Source organism: Bactrocera dorsalis, chromosome 2 (genome assembly GCF_023373825.1).
Source record: "Bactrocera dorsalis isolate Fly_Bdor chromosome 2, ASM2337382v1, whole genome shotgun sequence".
NCBI classification, from domain to species: domain Eukaryota; kingdom Metazoa; phylum Arthropoda; class Insecta; order Diptera; family Tephritidae; genus Bactrocera; species Bactrocera dorsalis.
The window spans coordinates 21744085-21762054 of record NC_064304.1 but is presented as its reverse complement, the minus strand read 5'-3'; the positions used below and the strand labels follow the sequence as shown (position 1 = coordinate 21762054).

The window sequence follows — 17970 nt, the reverse complement described above, 5'->3', positions numbered from 1 at the left end:
TAAATGTTCATGTATATGCATTCTATATGTATTATCAGTGTGTACATATACTAAATCTATTTATCAATTTTGTATTTGTGTGTATTGCCGAGTTAAAGTAAAATTCTGGGCAGGCTCGGCATTTGTAAAACAAATCGCCAACTATTTTAAATGTGTACAACTTGTCTACATTTACCGTGACAAATATTGTACGAACCTATGAAAATATTCTAGTTTTTTAGTGTAATAAGCGGTACGCGCTCGTATTTTAAACTGTATCAAATATGCTTGTATTCAATGTATTGAAATATTTATTACTTTTCGTACAAATATACCAGTTACAATTAAAAAAATTATGGAAAGCCAATTTATTTCTCTGAATTTTTATTCTGAGAGCAGTACTAGGTGGAATACCATGCGGTTGTTAATTACAGTTAGAATAGTGTGACAGGTACGAGAACGTGCTAATTTCCAATTATATGTAAGTAAAAGTAAATCGCTCTTAAATATTTTCCATACATATTTATGTATAATAGGTCTTGCCATAAGTTATGTTACAAAGTGGTTAAATTGGGACAAAAGTCCACCAGCAGCAAGATTTATAAGACGTGGTGGAGCAGTTAGGAAATATTCTCTTCAATGAAAAGCATTAGATCTTCCCACAAGATTGTGCTCCAGCACAAATCACACAGCAGTGGCTTAAAAACAATATTACTGGTTTAACAGCTGTCGATAATTGGCCCTGTGAAGTTCAGATTTGAATTCACGGGACTACGGTTTGAAGAACATGGTCTGTCGAATATCACACAGAAATTTGGAGAATCTCAAAAAGTCTTTGCTTCGAGTAGAGTCGCTATATCAATAGAAACTATGCGTGCAGCTATTGATCAATGGCCAAATGGCTTGAGAGCTTGTGTCAAGGCAAATAATAATAATATACTTTAATATTTGAATACATTCAAACTTTATAAATGTAAGGAAATACATAGATGTTTGGACGAGTTTTCTTCCACATCTAGTTTGGAATACATACATCGCTTACTTGTAGTCACACACTTCTGCTTGCCTACCAATAAAAAATTAAAAGAAAATACGTGAATAAGTTTAATCAACCTGGAATAATTTTTTTGATTATACCAGATATCTGAAATCGCTTTTTTGTATTTCAAAGAAAACCGTGTATTGACCGGATGTATATTTAGCTTTTTCCGGTTGCGCAAGTCCGGAATCGGAATTAGAATGGAATTTTTGGATGTACTAATTCCATACTGTAGACTCCCAAAAACATAATTTTATATTCTTACAAAATAACAAACACATTCCTTTCATTCCTTATCTTTTTATGTGGAAAAAAATAAAATAAAATATGTAAATGAACAACGAGCTTGCGAAAACGGAAAAATCAACTCAATTAGTAATTTTGCATTTTTTTGCACTATATTTCAATGGAAATACTTTATTTTAAATAGAAATTACTTACACATGTATGAGTCAAGTAGTGAGCGTTATCTACCAGTGCAACTTTCGTATGTAATAGAAACATACATACATATATGTATATGCATTCTTTTGACATAAAATTGTTTATATTCGAATGCGTCTTGCGATTTTTCTTTTCCTTTGCCATACATAGTAACCTCTAAATTCAGGCGGAGTAAATAAAAGACTTTTAGTATTTTTGTGTATGGTTTGATTGAAATTTCCAAAAAAAATTTCACTAATTTCCATTTCAAATCAAATTTTATAATTGTATGTAAATATTATGTGGTTGTGAATGTCAAATTATTACATACATTTATATGCACTTAAATAGCACTAATTTTATACACTTTTCAAATAAGTCTTTGTTTGACACATTGGCTTCGTACAACATGCAACCCTGTAGCAAAGTAAATTGGTAAAGGCAGAAAAAATTAAAAAAGCAGTCGTCAAAATTGGTTGCAATGAAAAGGTTTGTGTTTGGAAATTGTTTACGTGTGGTTATGGAATTAGATAAATTCCTTGCAGTTAAAGATTCTACTTGCATTTACTATCACATTCTTTGCAGATAAGTTAGTCAGCATTTAAGATATCATTAATATTTTGAGCAGACTACTTAGACGCTGTCAAGATGTTGTTGTTGGTGCTGTTCCACTAAATTAAAAGGTATAAAATCGATTTTGTACTCAGGCAAAAGCGAAGTGGTGTATTTATTTTTGGAACAGTAAAGGTGCGACGAGTAGCAGCGTCAGAAAGCAATTGTGTGCGAAATTGGTCCTAGTAATAAGTCTGTGTAGTAATGGATAAAGGCGATCACATTTCGGTAACATTGTCCGGTGCCAGTGTGAACGGCACGGAAGAAGACAGTCTCACTACGAAACAACCACAACGACGTAGTTTGCGACGGGTAAGTACCCATGTATATGCAAGTTTTGCAATTGAAGAAAGTTTGTTTTGTTCTTTTTATTGCGTTGCAGTCTTGGAATCAATTGCCCCGTTGCCAGCGCAACCTTATCATTTTAGCAGTGCTGGCGCTATGCTTAACTTTAGTCTTAGTATTATACAATGACCAAATCGATGCGGAGAATAACCGAGTAATTGGCAACAACGGTGGGGCTTTCTTATTTCGCGAAAATCGCGAAGTGGCAAATAGTGCCGGTATAGTGCAGAATGGGCTAAGCGACGGTATGAACGCGCTGGATGCGGGAAATCTTAATAATAATCTGAAAAACCCGTTGCCGAATATTGGACCACCACCGCTGTCATTCTCAAATGACAATGCACCGGTATTTAAAGACGTGAGTATATCTACAAGTAAATAAACAAAATTAGTGGGCGTATGCTAGTACGAGTCGTATCTGCAGGCCCCTATAAACCTTATCTTATCAATATAACCAGTCTAAATAATAGACAAGCCAATGAAATGGCTTTCAACAATTGTTGAATAAATACAAAACATATGCACACATGTTCACACATGTTCGTAAACATTGTACACATACATACATATGTAATTAATAGGCAGGCCTTCGGGAGCGGTTAAAAAATTGTTTATTTGACTTGTGATAAAATGAATTGCGACAAGGTAAATCGGAAGCAATCAAATATGTACAAATGATTTGTTATGTCAATTGGATATTTTTTTTTTATAATCTGAACAAGGGTATTGTATTAAGTTTGCAACGAAGTTTATAACACCTATAATATAAGGAAAGAGATCCTATAAAGTATGGTATATATGTATGTATGTATGTATATATATAAATGATCAGCGCGATGAGCTCATCATGTCCGTCTGTCTGAATATATGCAAACTAGTCCGTCAGATTTTGAGTTATCGCTCTCAAATTTTTTTCACGTGCTTTTCTCTAAGAAACTGTTCATTTGTCGGAATACAAACTGAACGATCAAAATTAAGTTCTTGTATGAAAGAGTTTTTATTTGTCTAGATACCTTCACGAAATTCGGCATGGATTTTTGCCCAAACCCACGCTACAATATAAGAGGATATTTTCTAAATCGTATAGTGCTCCGATATACTGGTTCCTTAAAATGTATACAAATATTTTACCACATTTTCATTTTCCAGGTAAAGGTGATCGACACACCCAACCTAAATAAGAAAAGCGACGATAACCTGCAACATGCGGGAGAAAGGCCGAAGGAGAGTTTATTACAAGGTCCTTTAGTCGAATTTCCCAACAAAATAAGCATACAAGAAAATAATGACAATCGTATTGACGAACCCGCCGTCGAAGCACAATCTGGCGGTGGTGATGATGATAATCGTGCCGCTGTGGAAGCAGCGATACTAAACCCACGGGTAGTGCCAGGCACCAACAATGTCTTAATTACAGATTATATCAATAATATGGAGGCTAAGTTGGTAGCGCAAAAACAGCATTTCCATGGTGCAACGAATGAGCGGCAAACTGCCGTTGTAGCCGCTTTTAGACATTCATGGAATGGCTATAAAAAATATGCTTGGGGTCATGACAATCTGAAACCGTTATCGCAGAGCTCCCACGATTGGTTCGGTTTGGGTTTGACCATTGTGGACTCATTGGACACCATGTACATAATGGGTTTGGAGGATGGTAACTTAAATTTGTACCATATATTTAAATATTTTGTAAACATTTTTCTATATCAATAGAATTCACTGAGGGTCGCGAGTGGGTCAGCAATTTCTTAACATTTGATATCAATCGTGATGTGAATCTCTTCGAGGTGACAATACGTATCTTGGGTGGTTTGCTCTCGGCTTATCATCTGAGTGGCGATAAAATGTTTCTTAGCAAGTCGGTGCGTTGTTGCTTTAGTGTATTTCAGATTTAAACATAATTATCTAAATATATTTATTATTTTCTAAAAGATCGAATTGGGCAATCGCATGCTGCCATGCTTCCTCTCCCCCTCGGGCATACCATATTCGGATGTAAATCTTGCCTCAATGTCGGCGCATTCACCCAAATGGTCGCCGGACAGTTCAACCAGCGAAGTTACAACAATACAATTGGAATTCCGCGATCTCAGTCGTTCGACTAACATATCGATTTACGAAAAAGTAAGTTTTTGACGTTACATAAGTTGTGCACAACCTCAAACTCGCTTTTTGTTCTATTGCTAACAGGTAACGCATGCTGTTAATAAGAAAGTGCACGCTTTGGAGAAAACTAGCGGCCTTGTGCCTATATTTATAAATGCCAATACCGGCACATTCAGAAATTACGCCACAATCTCACTAGGCGCACGCGGTGACTCCTATTATGAGTATCTGCTAAAGCAGTGGCTACAGACCGGGCGTAAAACCGACGATTTGTAAGTATATCCATTATTTTTGTACAATTTTTATATAAAAAATCACCTAATTCACTTTTCCGCCTACACACAGTCTCATTGTGGACTATATGCGCGCCATTGACGGTGTGCTCACGAAGCTGCTGCGTCGTACGCCCAAAGAGCAGCACGTCTACATTGGCGAATTGATTAATGGCAAAGATTTCAAACCGAAAATGGATCATCTCACATGCTATCTGCCCGGCACACTGTTGCTGGGCCACAAATTCGGCATGCCCACCTCACATTTGTTGCTCGCACGCGATCTGCTCGAAACCTGCTATCAAACGTACATGCGTCAGCCGACTCAGCTGGCGCCCGAAATATCCTACTTTGCGCTCACCACCAATGAAGAGCAGGAGATTTACGTGAAACCCAATGATGCGCACAATCTTCTACGTCCCGAATTCGTAGAAAGTTTATATTATTTTTATGCCTTAACCGGCAATCGCACCTACCAGGATATGGGCTGGAATATATTCCAAGCATTCGAGAAGCACACCAAAGTGGCCTATGGTTACACGTCCATTGGCAATGTGAAGCATATATTCAATACAAGACTGCGTGATATGATGGAGAGCTTTTGGTTGGGTGAAACGCTTAAGTATTTCTATCTGTTATTTAGCGATAATCGCAAAGAGATCGATTTAGATAAATGGGTAATCAATTCCGAGGCACATTTGGTGCCCTTGCGGAATCATTAAGTTCGTGCTGTTGCTTGCATGTGGGTACGCGTGCGTGCATGTGTGTGTGTATGTGAAACGTTTGTACGTAACCATGACTATTTTAAAACGAATCGAATTGAGTTGTCATAACTCGCATTGTAAATATATACAACAACAATTATTTATACAACACTAGCATGCAATCAAATTTATCGCATAACAACAAACTACTTTATATGTATAATTATGTATATGTATGTTTGTATGCCAACGATATTATTTATTACTATTTTTAAATAATTTATAAAGTGAACTAACTGAAAAAAATTTGAACGATTAGCAACGGAAATGCGCACGATCTCCGTTAGTTCTTAATTATGAAATAATTAAACAATTAGAAGAATGCCAAAAGAGAAGCGTTGCTCTTTTTTTTTAGAACCGGATTGTCACAGAACGCAAAATAAGCATCTACACTCGCCGCACTCGCCATGAGAGAAAGTTTTTTCGTTTTTTTTTTTATATTAACTTGATTGAATACATAAAATCACAGTTTGATAACGTTTCGAAAAAATATATATATTTTTTTAATCACAAGCATACTTTCAGGCGTTATATAGCTTGATTTTAGTTAAAAATGCTATAGCTGATTTTAATAATGCTTCCAATTTTGCGAAATAAGTAATTTTTTGTCTATAAATGCGCGGCCTTGGAATTAGAGGAAAATGATTTTTATAAATTTTATAAAAATTTTTATAAAACGGCTTCTCTTTCTCATATGTGCAGAATAAGCGTCACTTTTACCAAATGTACTTCTTTCTTGTTTTCGGAGCGCATTTTTAGCTTCGGTTCCGATTTTTTTTTGGTACGCAGATGTTTCAAAGCTTATTTTGAAATTGTATTTCAACGTAAAGAAGATCCAGTTTATATATCTATAATGTAATGGATAAAAAATAATTGCAAAAAGTGCACTATGCACGCCTAGAACCAAAACTCAACGGATTAGAGATAATATAATTATTATTAACATATTTTTATCGCACTTGCAGTAAATTTAAAAGGGGGAAAAATATTTCATTTTATAATAAATAAATAACCGTATTTCAATATTTTGAAGTAATTTCCAATTATTTTAAACCATACGATTAAAAACTTCTGTATGTACAATACATTAAAACCCACGTGACTCGCGCTATAATCTCTTTTTCTTAGACAATGTGTGCGCATTATTGATGTATAGTCAATCAGCAATAAGATGGCGCCAACATACGTAAGTTGCATGCGCATTCGCTGTCTAATAAATCGAGCTGTACAACATAGTTTATCCAATTTTTAATTAAATTTACTTTTTTTTTGTAGTTTTTAAGTATTTTAAATATTCTAGTTGCAAAAATATTCAAGTTGATATTATTTTTTTCATAGAAAATTTGTATTCTTTGTATTGCAGTTGATAAAAATGACGTTGATAAATTTAATTTAATAATAAAATTAATATAAATAACCCCGAATACCGAAAATCTTAATAAAAATAATTTTTAAATTTGTAATTCCTAATACAAGATTGAAAAGAAAATAAATTGTAATCCCAAAAATTGCAAACAACTTAGATTTAAAAATTTCTGACCAAAATCGGACTTTAAAATTGAAAATTTAGTTTTTAATTTTTTTTAAGATGTTGGGATTAAAAATTTGTTTTTAAATTTTTGTATTAGAAAAATCGCAACAATGTAAATAACCAAAAATCTACAACTCACTATACATGTAAATCCTATCTGGCATAAATATAATAAGAAATAGAGTAGAGTAACGTGGCATAATCACCAACATGATCAACAATAAACAATTTCAATAAGTACAAAAAAACAGTAAAATAGAAAATACAAAAGTAGACAACTTAAATATTTGCTCAATTGCGCTATAGATGTATGTATGTATGTATGTATGTGCAAACATTATAAAGCTATAACGTATCTACTTACTGACGCAACTCAAAAGCCAGAGAGGAATACATATAACATAAGTAAACAAGAAAAATTTGTGTATTTTAAATATTCAAACAGTAAGCAGGCCAGAACTAGAGATAAAGCATTTAATTCGGCAAAAAATGTTTCATTTATATGCTACATTATATAAAAATAAGCAAATATTTTTATTTCGCTAAACACTTGAAAATGATTATTTCTTCGTACATACATATTTATCTTGTTCTTAAGAATTTTTTAAAAGTAAATCAATAATTCTTTAGCAGTGTTTTGGAAAAGTAAAAATTGAAGAGAAACTGCCACATAACCTCAATCATACCAGCAACTCCAGCAATACTTTTAATATACAATGTAAAAATTTGCTTTCTTTTATAAAATTAAAAAATATCTAAAAAAAAAAATACATAATCAGTAAAAATAATCGTAGCTAACCTTAGCTATGGCTAGGTACATAGTGGAACGACGCATATTTTACAAAAACAAAAACACAGAAAGCAAGTTTAATCGCCGTTTCTGATTATGCCTAACACTTATTCACACATACACATTTATTTTATTTACATATATTTCTTTGAAATTTTCTGCAACGCCGCTCTACTATATGTTTTCTATGCCACGTCACTTTAAAATTTTTTTTTGTATTATGTTTAAAAGAATCTCAGTTATATGTAATTGGCATTTGTTTACACGGCTGTCTAAATTAATTATTAACAAAATTATTTTTATTTAAAATAAAAAAATTTTATTAAAAAAAAATATTTTAAATTATTAAAAATATCTAAAATAAAATGTTATTTAAAAAAAAAAATATTTTAAATTAAAAATAATATTTTATTTTAATTAAAAAAAAATAAAAATAAAAATTTAATTAAATAAAATATATTTTAAATAAGAAATAAAAATAGTAATTTTATTTTATTTCAAATAAAAAAATTATAAAAATAAAAATTTTATTCAAATTATTAAAAAAATGTCTGTCAACTAAAAAGTTGTTAATTTTTGCAGTCTTAAAGCAGGCACAAATAACGGGTTTATAGCAAGTATATGTTTGTATGGTTATTATTTTGCGTTTGTTTAAATATTTTAATTACTTAATCATAAATATAAAACAATAAAATTGTCTCATCAAAAATTGAAAAGTGTTTGATTTTTACCAAATAAGTATTTTATTGTTACAAACAAACAGTATTAACAAAGAAATTCTGAAATTTTTGGAAAAAAATATCTTAAACTCGGACATTGCGAGGCTATATAAGGTGATCGTTCGGGTAGGATAACTCCCTATAGGATCATCTAAAGAGAAAAAATACGTGTTTTAGTTAAAACCTTAACTTAGAACTTGGACGAAGCAAAAAAACCGAAAATTGGATTTTTGTCAGACATTTCTACAAACGTTTATCTCAAAGCACCGTTTTCAGAGTTCAGTGTGTGAGGGAAATTGTTCCAATTCACCTGGAAACCTTGAAATTTTCACAAAAATATACTTTTTTGGAGAGCCGTCATTTTGTCAAAAATCAAAATCTTTGCTAGTACTGGATTTCCTCACGCCAGACACCATTTTTCGGGGGGCATGTTGTTGTTGCAGAGGCAGAAAACATTTCGAAGATTGATTGAAGGCGAGTTGACAGTCCATGATAAAAATCCGTGTCCATTCCGCTTACTTAGACCCGACTGTCGTGTGCTCTTGGAGATCGGCTATACCACTAAGGAAATGATGAAAGTGTATTAACTTATGTATGTAACCCATTCAAAAAAAAGTTCACGAAACAAAGTTTTTTTTCTGACAATTTAATGAATATCAAGGAAATAAAAATAATATTGGAATTATGATAAATATGAATTTTGAAACAATTCGAGTTTACTCAAAAATGTTAGCTGTTCGAGTTTCATAAGCTTATTATTGACTTAAGACGTCCTAATATATATGTAATATGAGAAATCGAAAATAGTAGAAAATCGTAGCATACTATTAGGAGTTGATGTACATACATACATATGTACGTAGTATAAGTGTGGAATAAATTTTAGGATTAAGAGTGTAAAATAATTGAGAATAAAATGTATATATTACATGTATTTTCCATTATAGCATATCTCAATCGGCACTCAATCGAATAAACCATCAAAGGATGATGCAAATATTCCAAAATCAAAAAAAGTCTTGCAAGCATTCATATAAAATATAAATATACAAAAACCTTTCAACTTCTATTAAGTTAATTGGGAAAATTAACTAGAGAAAAAGCGCGAATTGACTGTACCAGGTTAAGCTCCCACTTATTCAGACTATAAAAAAATCTCCTAATACTTCTTACTATACACTATAACCTTGCATACACATAAATTCGTATCCATTGTGAACCAAACCAGTAACTAACCGCGCTAGCAGCACCTAAAATGCTGTTAATTACCACAGGCATACTTACTTCTCAGGTGCGTAGTGTTTGCACAAGTCTTTCATTACATGGAAAGTAAACGGCGAAATTTATATTTTATAATTTATTAATTTTCTTTATTAAATATTTATGTCAACACCTGATAACAGTGTGTTTTCATGCTTTGTTTTTGTTGTTTCACTTTGTATTTTGCCAGTATGCGCCAGGTGGGTGAGTGTAGTGTTCGGTTGAGCGCGGCGCACTTTGCGCCTTGCACGCCGCCGACTTGTGCGCACGCTCACACGCAAACAAACAAACACGTCTACTGCGCTTACTCGGCTGCTTTTAAACGTTTTCTTTGTGTTTTTTGTTTTTATATTTTTAATTTTTTTTAATACATATACATATGTACATATGTATAGTTAAGTCCAACTTGCATTTTTGTAATTTGCTTTATATTTAGATTTTTTACTTATAATTTCCGACGATACTTTGACTAACTTAATATACCAATAGATAATATTAAACTTGCTTATTTGTTTCATTCTGATTTTTGTTGTTTTCGAGTTGTTTTTGTTTTTGTTTTGTTGTTTTATAAAATATTTGTGAGATTTTTTAAAATTTTACATACATACATACAATAAATATATCATTATTATAAATTTATTAAATACATTATTTAGTTGTATTAACTTTAATTTTAGTAGTAATGTGTTGCGTAAACATTATTTATTATTATTATTATTGGTTTTTTTCATTTAAGATAATTAAGTTACTTTAATTTTTTTTTAATTAAAAAATTGTTGCATTCCTTTATAATCGCGCCTCCGAGTTACACATACACATTCATCAGTAAATATTGACTTACTACTAAATACAATTACAATTACAGTTACATTTGATGCGTATTTAAATTGAATTAAGTTACGTATCCTTTGTGTTGCGATACTTTTTGCTTTGTTTTACTTATTTCTTCTTTATTGTTATTGATTTTTGTTTTTTATAAATGTATGTACCCTCAGTTTTAGTTCAGTAGTTTCCTATTAACTAGAATTTGTTGTTGTCACCATTTAGGTTTGCTCTCGCAATCTTTACTAACTTACATAACTATATATGTATGTATATGTATGTAGATGTATGTACGTTTAGATAAATAACTTGTAGGTTCACACTGATAATTGGTTGCAGTTGCATGCACCCATGTGCCCACACGCATACAGCTATAAATAGTTATAAGCATGAGCTTTCGAATTTTATGATTTTTGCTGTTATGGTGATATAATAGGTTCATGGTTTTCATTGCTTTAAAGATGAATTTCGAGGTTAGTTCTCTATGTGTTCAAATTACAATGAAAGCGGCTATAGAATAGCGATAGTAGAAGACAACTAAATTAGATAAATAAAGACGTGGCAGACTCGATAGAAATGAAATTTTGAACCTAATCTCAAAGTTTGTATTTGAAAAATGTAGTTAAAACTGAAAGCAAAAGCTATGATCTTAAAATCTGCAACATTAGTAGTAACAACATTACTTAAAATTTCGATATATATGAAGTTTTGAACCTAAGCACAAAGTTTGTGTTTGAAAAATACACTTAAAACTGAAAGCAAAATGAAGTTTTGAACCTAACCCCAAAGTTTGAATTTTAAAAATCTATCTTCAACATTAATAGTATAAATGTTACTTAAAATTTCCATAATTACTACATTTTCGTCTTTTAATTTCTACTCTTTAACAAATTTAATATAAACCATAACATTATCACCCAAAAATCTATGAAGAATCTTGAACTATAGCTATATAGCTCAGTTTTAAGCGCTTTTGAATTTTAGTGTGTTTCCAAATTTTTGGGTATCTGAACTATAAAAAGCACATGTTAGCTAAAACTATATTCCTTCAAGTAATACATAACCTCATTTTTCATTAAGCATACATGTTTTCATGTGCTGTAGGTGTGTGGGCCCATAAGTACACGCAACAATCGCCAATACTGGCGCTGTCTTGTATCTCTTTTATTAGATAATAGTTTTTTTTGTGTTTTTGTTATCATTAAAATTGTTTTACGTGTTTATTTTGCAGTTTTTGGATTTGATAATAGTTGTTTTTAATACACATACAAACACTGATTGTTATCATAAATATTAAAAAGGAAATTTTTCACACATCTAGATTTTGTTTGTTGTTATCTTACAATTTTCACTAACAATTTCAATTAGTTATGTACATAAACAAAAAAAATCCAAAAACAAAAAAAGAAATGACGAAACGAGCAGTTGTGCGTGACTGTTCGCCATGGGTAACTGTTTTTAAATTACCGCATTCAATTACTTTTTATGTGTTAGTTATGTTTAAGGTTTTCATTTTGTAAACGCATAGTTGTATTGCAAAGTTTTGAACATTTTTTTTAACAAAGTTGGCAACGTATTTCTCTCTTAGCATTCTACAGGTCCAAATGCCACTCTACATAAGCATGTATGCAGTGAGTGGTTGCTTTACATTTTGGTTTTGTGTTATGTTTTTTATGCAATTTTCCAGTTTCAATTTCTCTTTACTTTTACTTGCTAAGCTCTACTAACGGTTTTATATTATCCATTTAATTGAAACTTTTTTGTTTAACATTATTATTTGTTTTACGAAAGCCACATACATTTTAAACATAATTGCGTAGTTTACAACCAATTCGTTTGCCACGCCCACTTATTGTGGTCATTTTAGCGGCGATTGTGATTTTTGTTTTTGTTATTTTAATTTTAAAGTACATAATTACATACATAATTGTTAAATTTGTAATATCTTTTATTTTAAATAAAATTTTGCTAATTATTTTTGTTGCTTTAAAGCAGTGCTAAGACAATTTATTGATTTAAAGAATTCAGTTGCACGAGTTCGTTCGTTCGTTTGTTTGTTGTCGGTCTGTGGTCCAAGCGCCCGATTAAAAAGCGACTTGCTAATAGACACACGCTTACAGCGTGCCCAAAAGCGTTAAGCGTTTGTTGCGTGTGCTGAAAGAACACAATTTTCGAGCTGCTTGCAGCACCCCATATGCCTGTATGTACGTGTGCGTCTGTGGGGGATGGGTGTATGCCACATATTGGCAAAGCAAATGCATATTTTTGATTTCATTTTTAGCACGCTTTCAGTACTGTCTGCGAGCGGCAGCTGCTTGGCGTTCTTAAACGTTGCTTTTTCGGCAATATTTTTACTATTTGAAATTCAGCTTTTATTGCTTCTCCATTTGGGTTGTATAAAATTTGTGCAATTCCACTATATTCACATAACGCTTGTCATTCAGTTTAATTTATTGCTTTTTTGTATTATCTCATTAGTGCATAAGTTCATCGTTTATTAAATATTTAGGTTTTGGAACAAAATTTTTTAAATTAATTTAATTGTTTTTTTTTTTAGAAAATTAAAAGTGCATATTACATAATAACATAAACTGGCAAACATACAAATATAGGTACACTTGCATGTACGTGTATTTGGAAAGTATAAATTTTAACAAATTAAATAGTTTTAATTTATCTAAAATATATAAAACAAAATAAATTGTTGCTACATTAAACTTACAAATCACTAAAAATTATAATGTCAACTTAAAGCTAAAAATATGTATATATTTACTTTTTGGAGCAGCGACACCCGAGAAGGGGTATACTATGTATGATTTAAGCGAAAGCGCAAGCTTTTTAAACAAATTATTTAGTTTTTGCTATAAAATTATTAAATCGCTTAATGTGGCGGAGGAAATTTTAGTTGCTAACTTTCAACACATTTCATGAAAAAATGCTCAATAAAATATTAGAAATTTTCATGTAGTTTTTTTTTACTTTATTTTTCAAGTGCATGCTAAAAATTATATTTTTACGAAATCATTTTCGATATAAATATTTTTTTAAAAAATTTTAGCAATTTCAAATTTTTTTATATTGTTTTGTTAAAATTCTAATTTTATTTTTTATCTTTTTCTTTAAATTTTTGATTTTATTTTTTATATTATGAATATTTCCAAGAAATATAAATACTGAAAAAAGCAAACTACTTTTGCTATAATCAAGTTTTTTATTTAAGATTACATACAATATTATTTTTTTATTTTAAAAATTTAATGCAATTTTTTTTAATTTAAAATTATAATATAATTTTTATAATAAATAAATTAAAATAATATAATTTTTGTAATAAATTGTACTAAAATTTAAATTTATTACAAAAATTATATTATAACTTAAATTCCATTTTATATTAAATTTTTAATTTAAAATAAATTATATAAAAATTTTTAATTTAAAAAAAATATATTAAACTTTGAAATAAAAGAAATTAATATTAAAAAAAAATTGAGATACTTTATTTAAAAAATGTTTTTATTTCTTAGCAACATCAGTAATATATAAAAAAAATACATAAATAAAGGTAAAAATAAACTTTAAATTTTAACAAAAATTGTCTTATTTTAAATAAATTCAGTGTTGAAAGTGTTTGCAACGCAACGTGCTAAGTGTTGAAATTCGAAATTCACCACACAAGCTTGCATAAAATAATAATAAAATACAATAAATAGTTTTTAGGTTAAAACTTGTCAAAAAGCGCTATTAAAACAAAGAAAAATTAAAAATAAATTTAAACAACTTGCCACTAACGCTCATATTGGGTGTTCGCATTCTCTCTACGATACAACTTAAGCTCATCAAAAAGTGCTATTCACTCTACATTCGCGCGGACACTCGCTTATACGCTGATTACACTCACTGCTGCACACATTCTACTACTAAGTACTCCTTTTACGACGCACAGCTCATAAAGCGCTGGTATTGAATTCCAGCAACACACCAGTATTTACAATATTATTACGACTATTGCCAACCATGTTGCCAGCGGCAATCGCGGTTATAGCCGCTGCGGCCGTCGTTGTGGCTCTAGCAGTAACAACGCGCTGCTTTGCGGCTGGCGCTTGCTGTGGCTGTTGTTGTTGTGGTTGTGACGGCTGCTGTTGCTGCTGCTGATCCGCTGCATTAAGTTGTCAGGATGTCATTATCGACTTGACCGCCTCATCAACCAGACCGGCGGCCACGCAACTGAAATCGTTCGCTAACAATGCTTGCTGCGACGTTTCCTGTTGCTGATGGTGGTGTTGTTGCGGTGGCTGGTGCTGTTGTTGTTGTTGCTGCTGCTGGTGATGTTGATGATTGTTTTGCTGCAAGCCCTGCATATGATTGTGATTCAGCAAAGCTAATTGTTGTTGTTGCACATGATGATGTTGACTGCTGTCCAACAGTATATTGCTGGCATTGTCGCCCGCAGCAGGCCCACTGCCGCCACCGCTGATTAGGCAATCGCCCAACTCGTCGACGAGATGATGTCTGCGTTTCACGCCATCTTGACAATTCACCGACGCTTGCTGTTGTTGCCGATCATCGAGTATACTGTCGCCGAGCAGGGAGCCCATCGAGTGGTCCAGCGAGAAGTTCAATGAGTCTGCCGATTCGCTGTTTTGCAGATTGAGTATGCTGTCGATGGCATTCTGCACGTGCCGACTGATGTCGTCATCGAAGTCGCCGCCACCAATGTGATTGTTGTGCATATGCGCCTGCAGGTGGGAGTGCAGTGGATGGTGCGATTGTTGTTGTTGCATGCTGTGCTGTTGTTGCGCGTTGTTAAAATGCTGTTGATGATGGCCGCCGACACCGTCCAACAGGTTGCTGAATGCTTGATGCTGCGTTTGACAGAAGACGCCCTGTTGTTGCGTGGACATCTGCAGCATCTGCGCGGCGGCTGGTTCTACGCGTATGCCGTCGTGCAGTGACAACAGATCGGCCTCCATAATACTGTCGTGATGCTGGCGCGATTGATGTTGCTGCGCGGATATCGGTGAGCCCGATGAGCTTGACGATGCGGACATGGGACAGATTTTCTTCGCACCATCGAGCGTGTCGTCCGCGTCGACCGCCATCAATTCGGCATTCCAACGTCTTTTGCGCGAAATCTCGCAGTCCGCGCTGGCATTGTCTATGAAATCACCGAAGGCTCCGTCGATGTTTTGCATCCAACGCGTTGTGTTGCCGGTAATGTTCAACTGCATGCTCTGTTGCATGTGCTGCTGATTTAGATGCATCTGTTGTTGCTCACTTTCGAAGAGCACATTCTCCTGCGTGTTTGTGACGCGCATAAAACTGTTCGCCGCACTTAGCTCGGTGTCCCACAAACGTTGCTGCTGTTGTTGTTGCTGTTGCTTCGATTTGTTGTCAACATTGTCATCGTTAGATTTGCCATCGCCGAAAATATCCTCGAGTCCAGCCTCAATGTCATGCGGGTCGCTGCCATCGTTTTTGCTCAAATGCACTGGTGACTCACCGAACATCGCCTCCAGTCGGGTCTCCACAGACTTATGCACATCGGCCATGTCATCGCCGGAGTCGAAGAACTCGTTCAGTGACGATTGCATGTGATTGTGCGCATTTTGTTGTTCTTGCTGCTGTTGCTGTTGGCCTTGGTTTTGGTGATGATTCTGCAGTGGCTCGTCGCTTGCGGGCTGCACCCCTTGCTGATCACAGTTCTGCTGCTGCTGTTGTTGTTGTTGCAGCTGGTGTTGGCTAGAGTCGCTACTGCTGGGGCTCAACTGATTGTTTTTGTTGATGCAGCCATTGGGGAAGAGATCTATTAGCTGTCCAGTTTGGCCGTTGTTAAGTGTAGAGTGTTGCTGTTGTTGTTGCAAAGTCATTTGTTGTTGATCTTGCAGCTGCATCATCATTTTATTTTGGGCGGTGATAAGACTCAACTCTTTCTGCAAGCAAAGCCAACCGTCATCCTGTTGTTGTTGCTGCTGCTGCTGCTGTGTTTGTTGCTGTTTTAACTGCTGTTGCTGTTGCAGCTGTTGTTGCTTTGTGTTGTGCTGCAAGTATTGTGCAGCAAAGCTGTTATTGCTCGGCGCGCTAGCGATTGACTTTTGTTGTTGTTGCTGCTCATGCGCATTGCTGCGCTCATTCTTCTCACGGCCGTGCTTGTTTTGAGTTTTGGCGTTGTTTGCTGCCGTTGGGGCCGGCGCTGCCACCACTTCTTTATGCTCGACCTTCTTCATAATGAAACTCGGTGTTATTTCCGATTCTATATCAAAATTCTCAAACTCCTTCTTGACATAACCACAAGCAACCGACGAGGGCACGATTTCACGTTTGATTGTCCCGTTCAGCTGTTTGTTACAGTTTGCATAGAAATTGGACGCGCCTAATTTGTCTTTAGCTGCCTCTGAGTCGAATGAATCGAAATGCGAATTGTTCGCGTAGGACCCACCTTCACCGCTGCCCGCATTGTGCCAGTTGCGCTTCTCCTCTTTCTTCGGTAGCAAGTCATACTGGTGCTTCTCATCCGACTGCTGTTGGTGTTGTTGTTGTTCGGTCTGCAGCACACGCTGCTGTTTGTTGGCTGCATTATTTGGCGTAGTGTTATGGCTCGTACTATGCTTCAGCAAATCAAATTTGTCCACAATTGTTGGCGCTGTTGTTGTTTCTGCTGTCGCTCCCCCCATTGCGACCTCCCTACCTGTTGCGTTCGCTTTGTTGTTGCCAATGTCGTTAGGTTCGGTTTTTATTTCAAACGATTTTTGTTCAGCGCCAAGGCTGTTATAGTCTGCCTTATCGCCCTCCATTTCCGGCTCGTCTTTTACAGCTTTCATTTCATGTTTTAGCTCCTGTGTTGTTGTGGCTATCAGGGATTCACACTTGGGTTCATTAATTTCTTTTTGTTGCTGCTGTTGTTCGTAGAGGGCCTGTTCGCGTTCAGCGTTTCGTAAGTGCTCCATTTCAGCCCTCAAGTCATCAATCATCAGCTGTTGAATTTGACAGGTCTCAGATGTGCGATGCTCCAGCTGTGAGCGATATAAAGAGTTATAAGCATTAAGTTCGTTTAATTTTTTCGTTTGTTTAATGAAGGAAAAGAGAAGGAGGTGAAGCCAGAAATTGTTTGCCTTAAATTAATGTATAATATCTCAAGCTTTTGCCAAAATTTCAATTTGACTGTAGCAAAATTGTGCCTATGGGTAATAATACTATAAAGAACTATGTGCATGCCTCGTTACTTTTTTCAAAGACCAGTTACTTCGATATTTCATGATGTTCAATACTAAATACAAGAGTTATCAAGCTTTTTCTCCATGG

At 34.0% G+C, this 17970-nt stretch overlaps 2 protein-coding genes and 1 long non-coding RNA gene across 4 annotated transcripts in view; 1 reads left to right on the top strand and 2 right to left on the bottom strand.

The window, feature by feature from the left end:
* Window positions 1-2223: 2223 nt before the first annotated feature.
* LOC105229826 (endoplasmic reticulum mannosyl-oligosaccharide 1,2-alpha-mannosidase) lies at window positions 2224-7842 on the top strand. Its single transcript, XM_049448639.1, has 7 exons — window positions 2224-2365; window positions 2436-2756; window positions 3548-4055; window positions 4115-4263; window positions 4334-4525; window positions 4592-4779; window positions 4853-7842. The coding sequence occupies exons 1-7, from the start codon at window positions 2258-2260 to the stop codon at window positions 5499-5501; spliced, it is 2115 nt and encodes a 704-aa protein (XP_049304596.1). The 5' UTR covers window positions 2224-2257; the 3' UTR covers window positions 5502-7842.
* Window positions 7843-9925: 2083 nt separating this feature from the next.
* LOC115066433 (uncharacterized) lies at window positions 9926-13978 on the bottom strand. The gene is made up of 2 exons (XR_007421599.1): window positions 11443-13978; window positions 9926-11379 (listed from the first exon to the last, which is right to left on the bottom strand). It is a non-coding gene; the product is annotated as an uncharacterized LOC115066433 (long non-coding RNA).
* A 172-nt stretch (window positions 13979-14150) lies between these two features.
* The window catches only part of LOC105229831 (mucin-19), a 101143-nt gene continuing 97323 nt past the window's right edge, over window positions 14151-17970 (bottom strand). For both annotated transcript variants that reach the window (XM_011210297.4, XM_019991621.3), the window contains exon 8: window positions 14151-17681. In XM_011210297.4, coding sequence (XP_011208599.2) covers window positions 14841-17681 — 2841 coding nt within the window. In that variant the 3' untranslated portion in view covers window positions 14151-14840. The remainder of the gene's footprint in view (window positions 17682-17970) is intronic.

Bases quoted from the DNA above. Each gene is read 5' to 3' on its own strand.
- LOC105229826 (XM_049448639.1), top strand. From the start codon at position 2,258: ATGGATAAAGGCGATCACATTTCGGTAACATTGTCCGGTGCCAGTGTG. The intron at 2,757-3,547 runs GTGAGTATATCT...TTCATTTTCCAG, and splicing joins ATGCACCGGTATTTAAAGAC to GTAAAGGTGATCGACACACC. The intron at 4,780-4,852 runs GTAAGTATATCC...GCCTACACACAG, and splicing joins GGGCGTAAAACCGACGATTT to TCTCATTGTGGACTATATGC.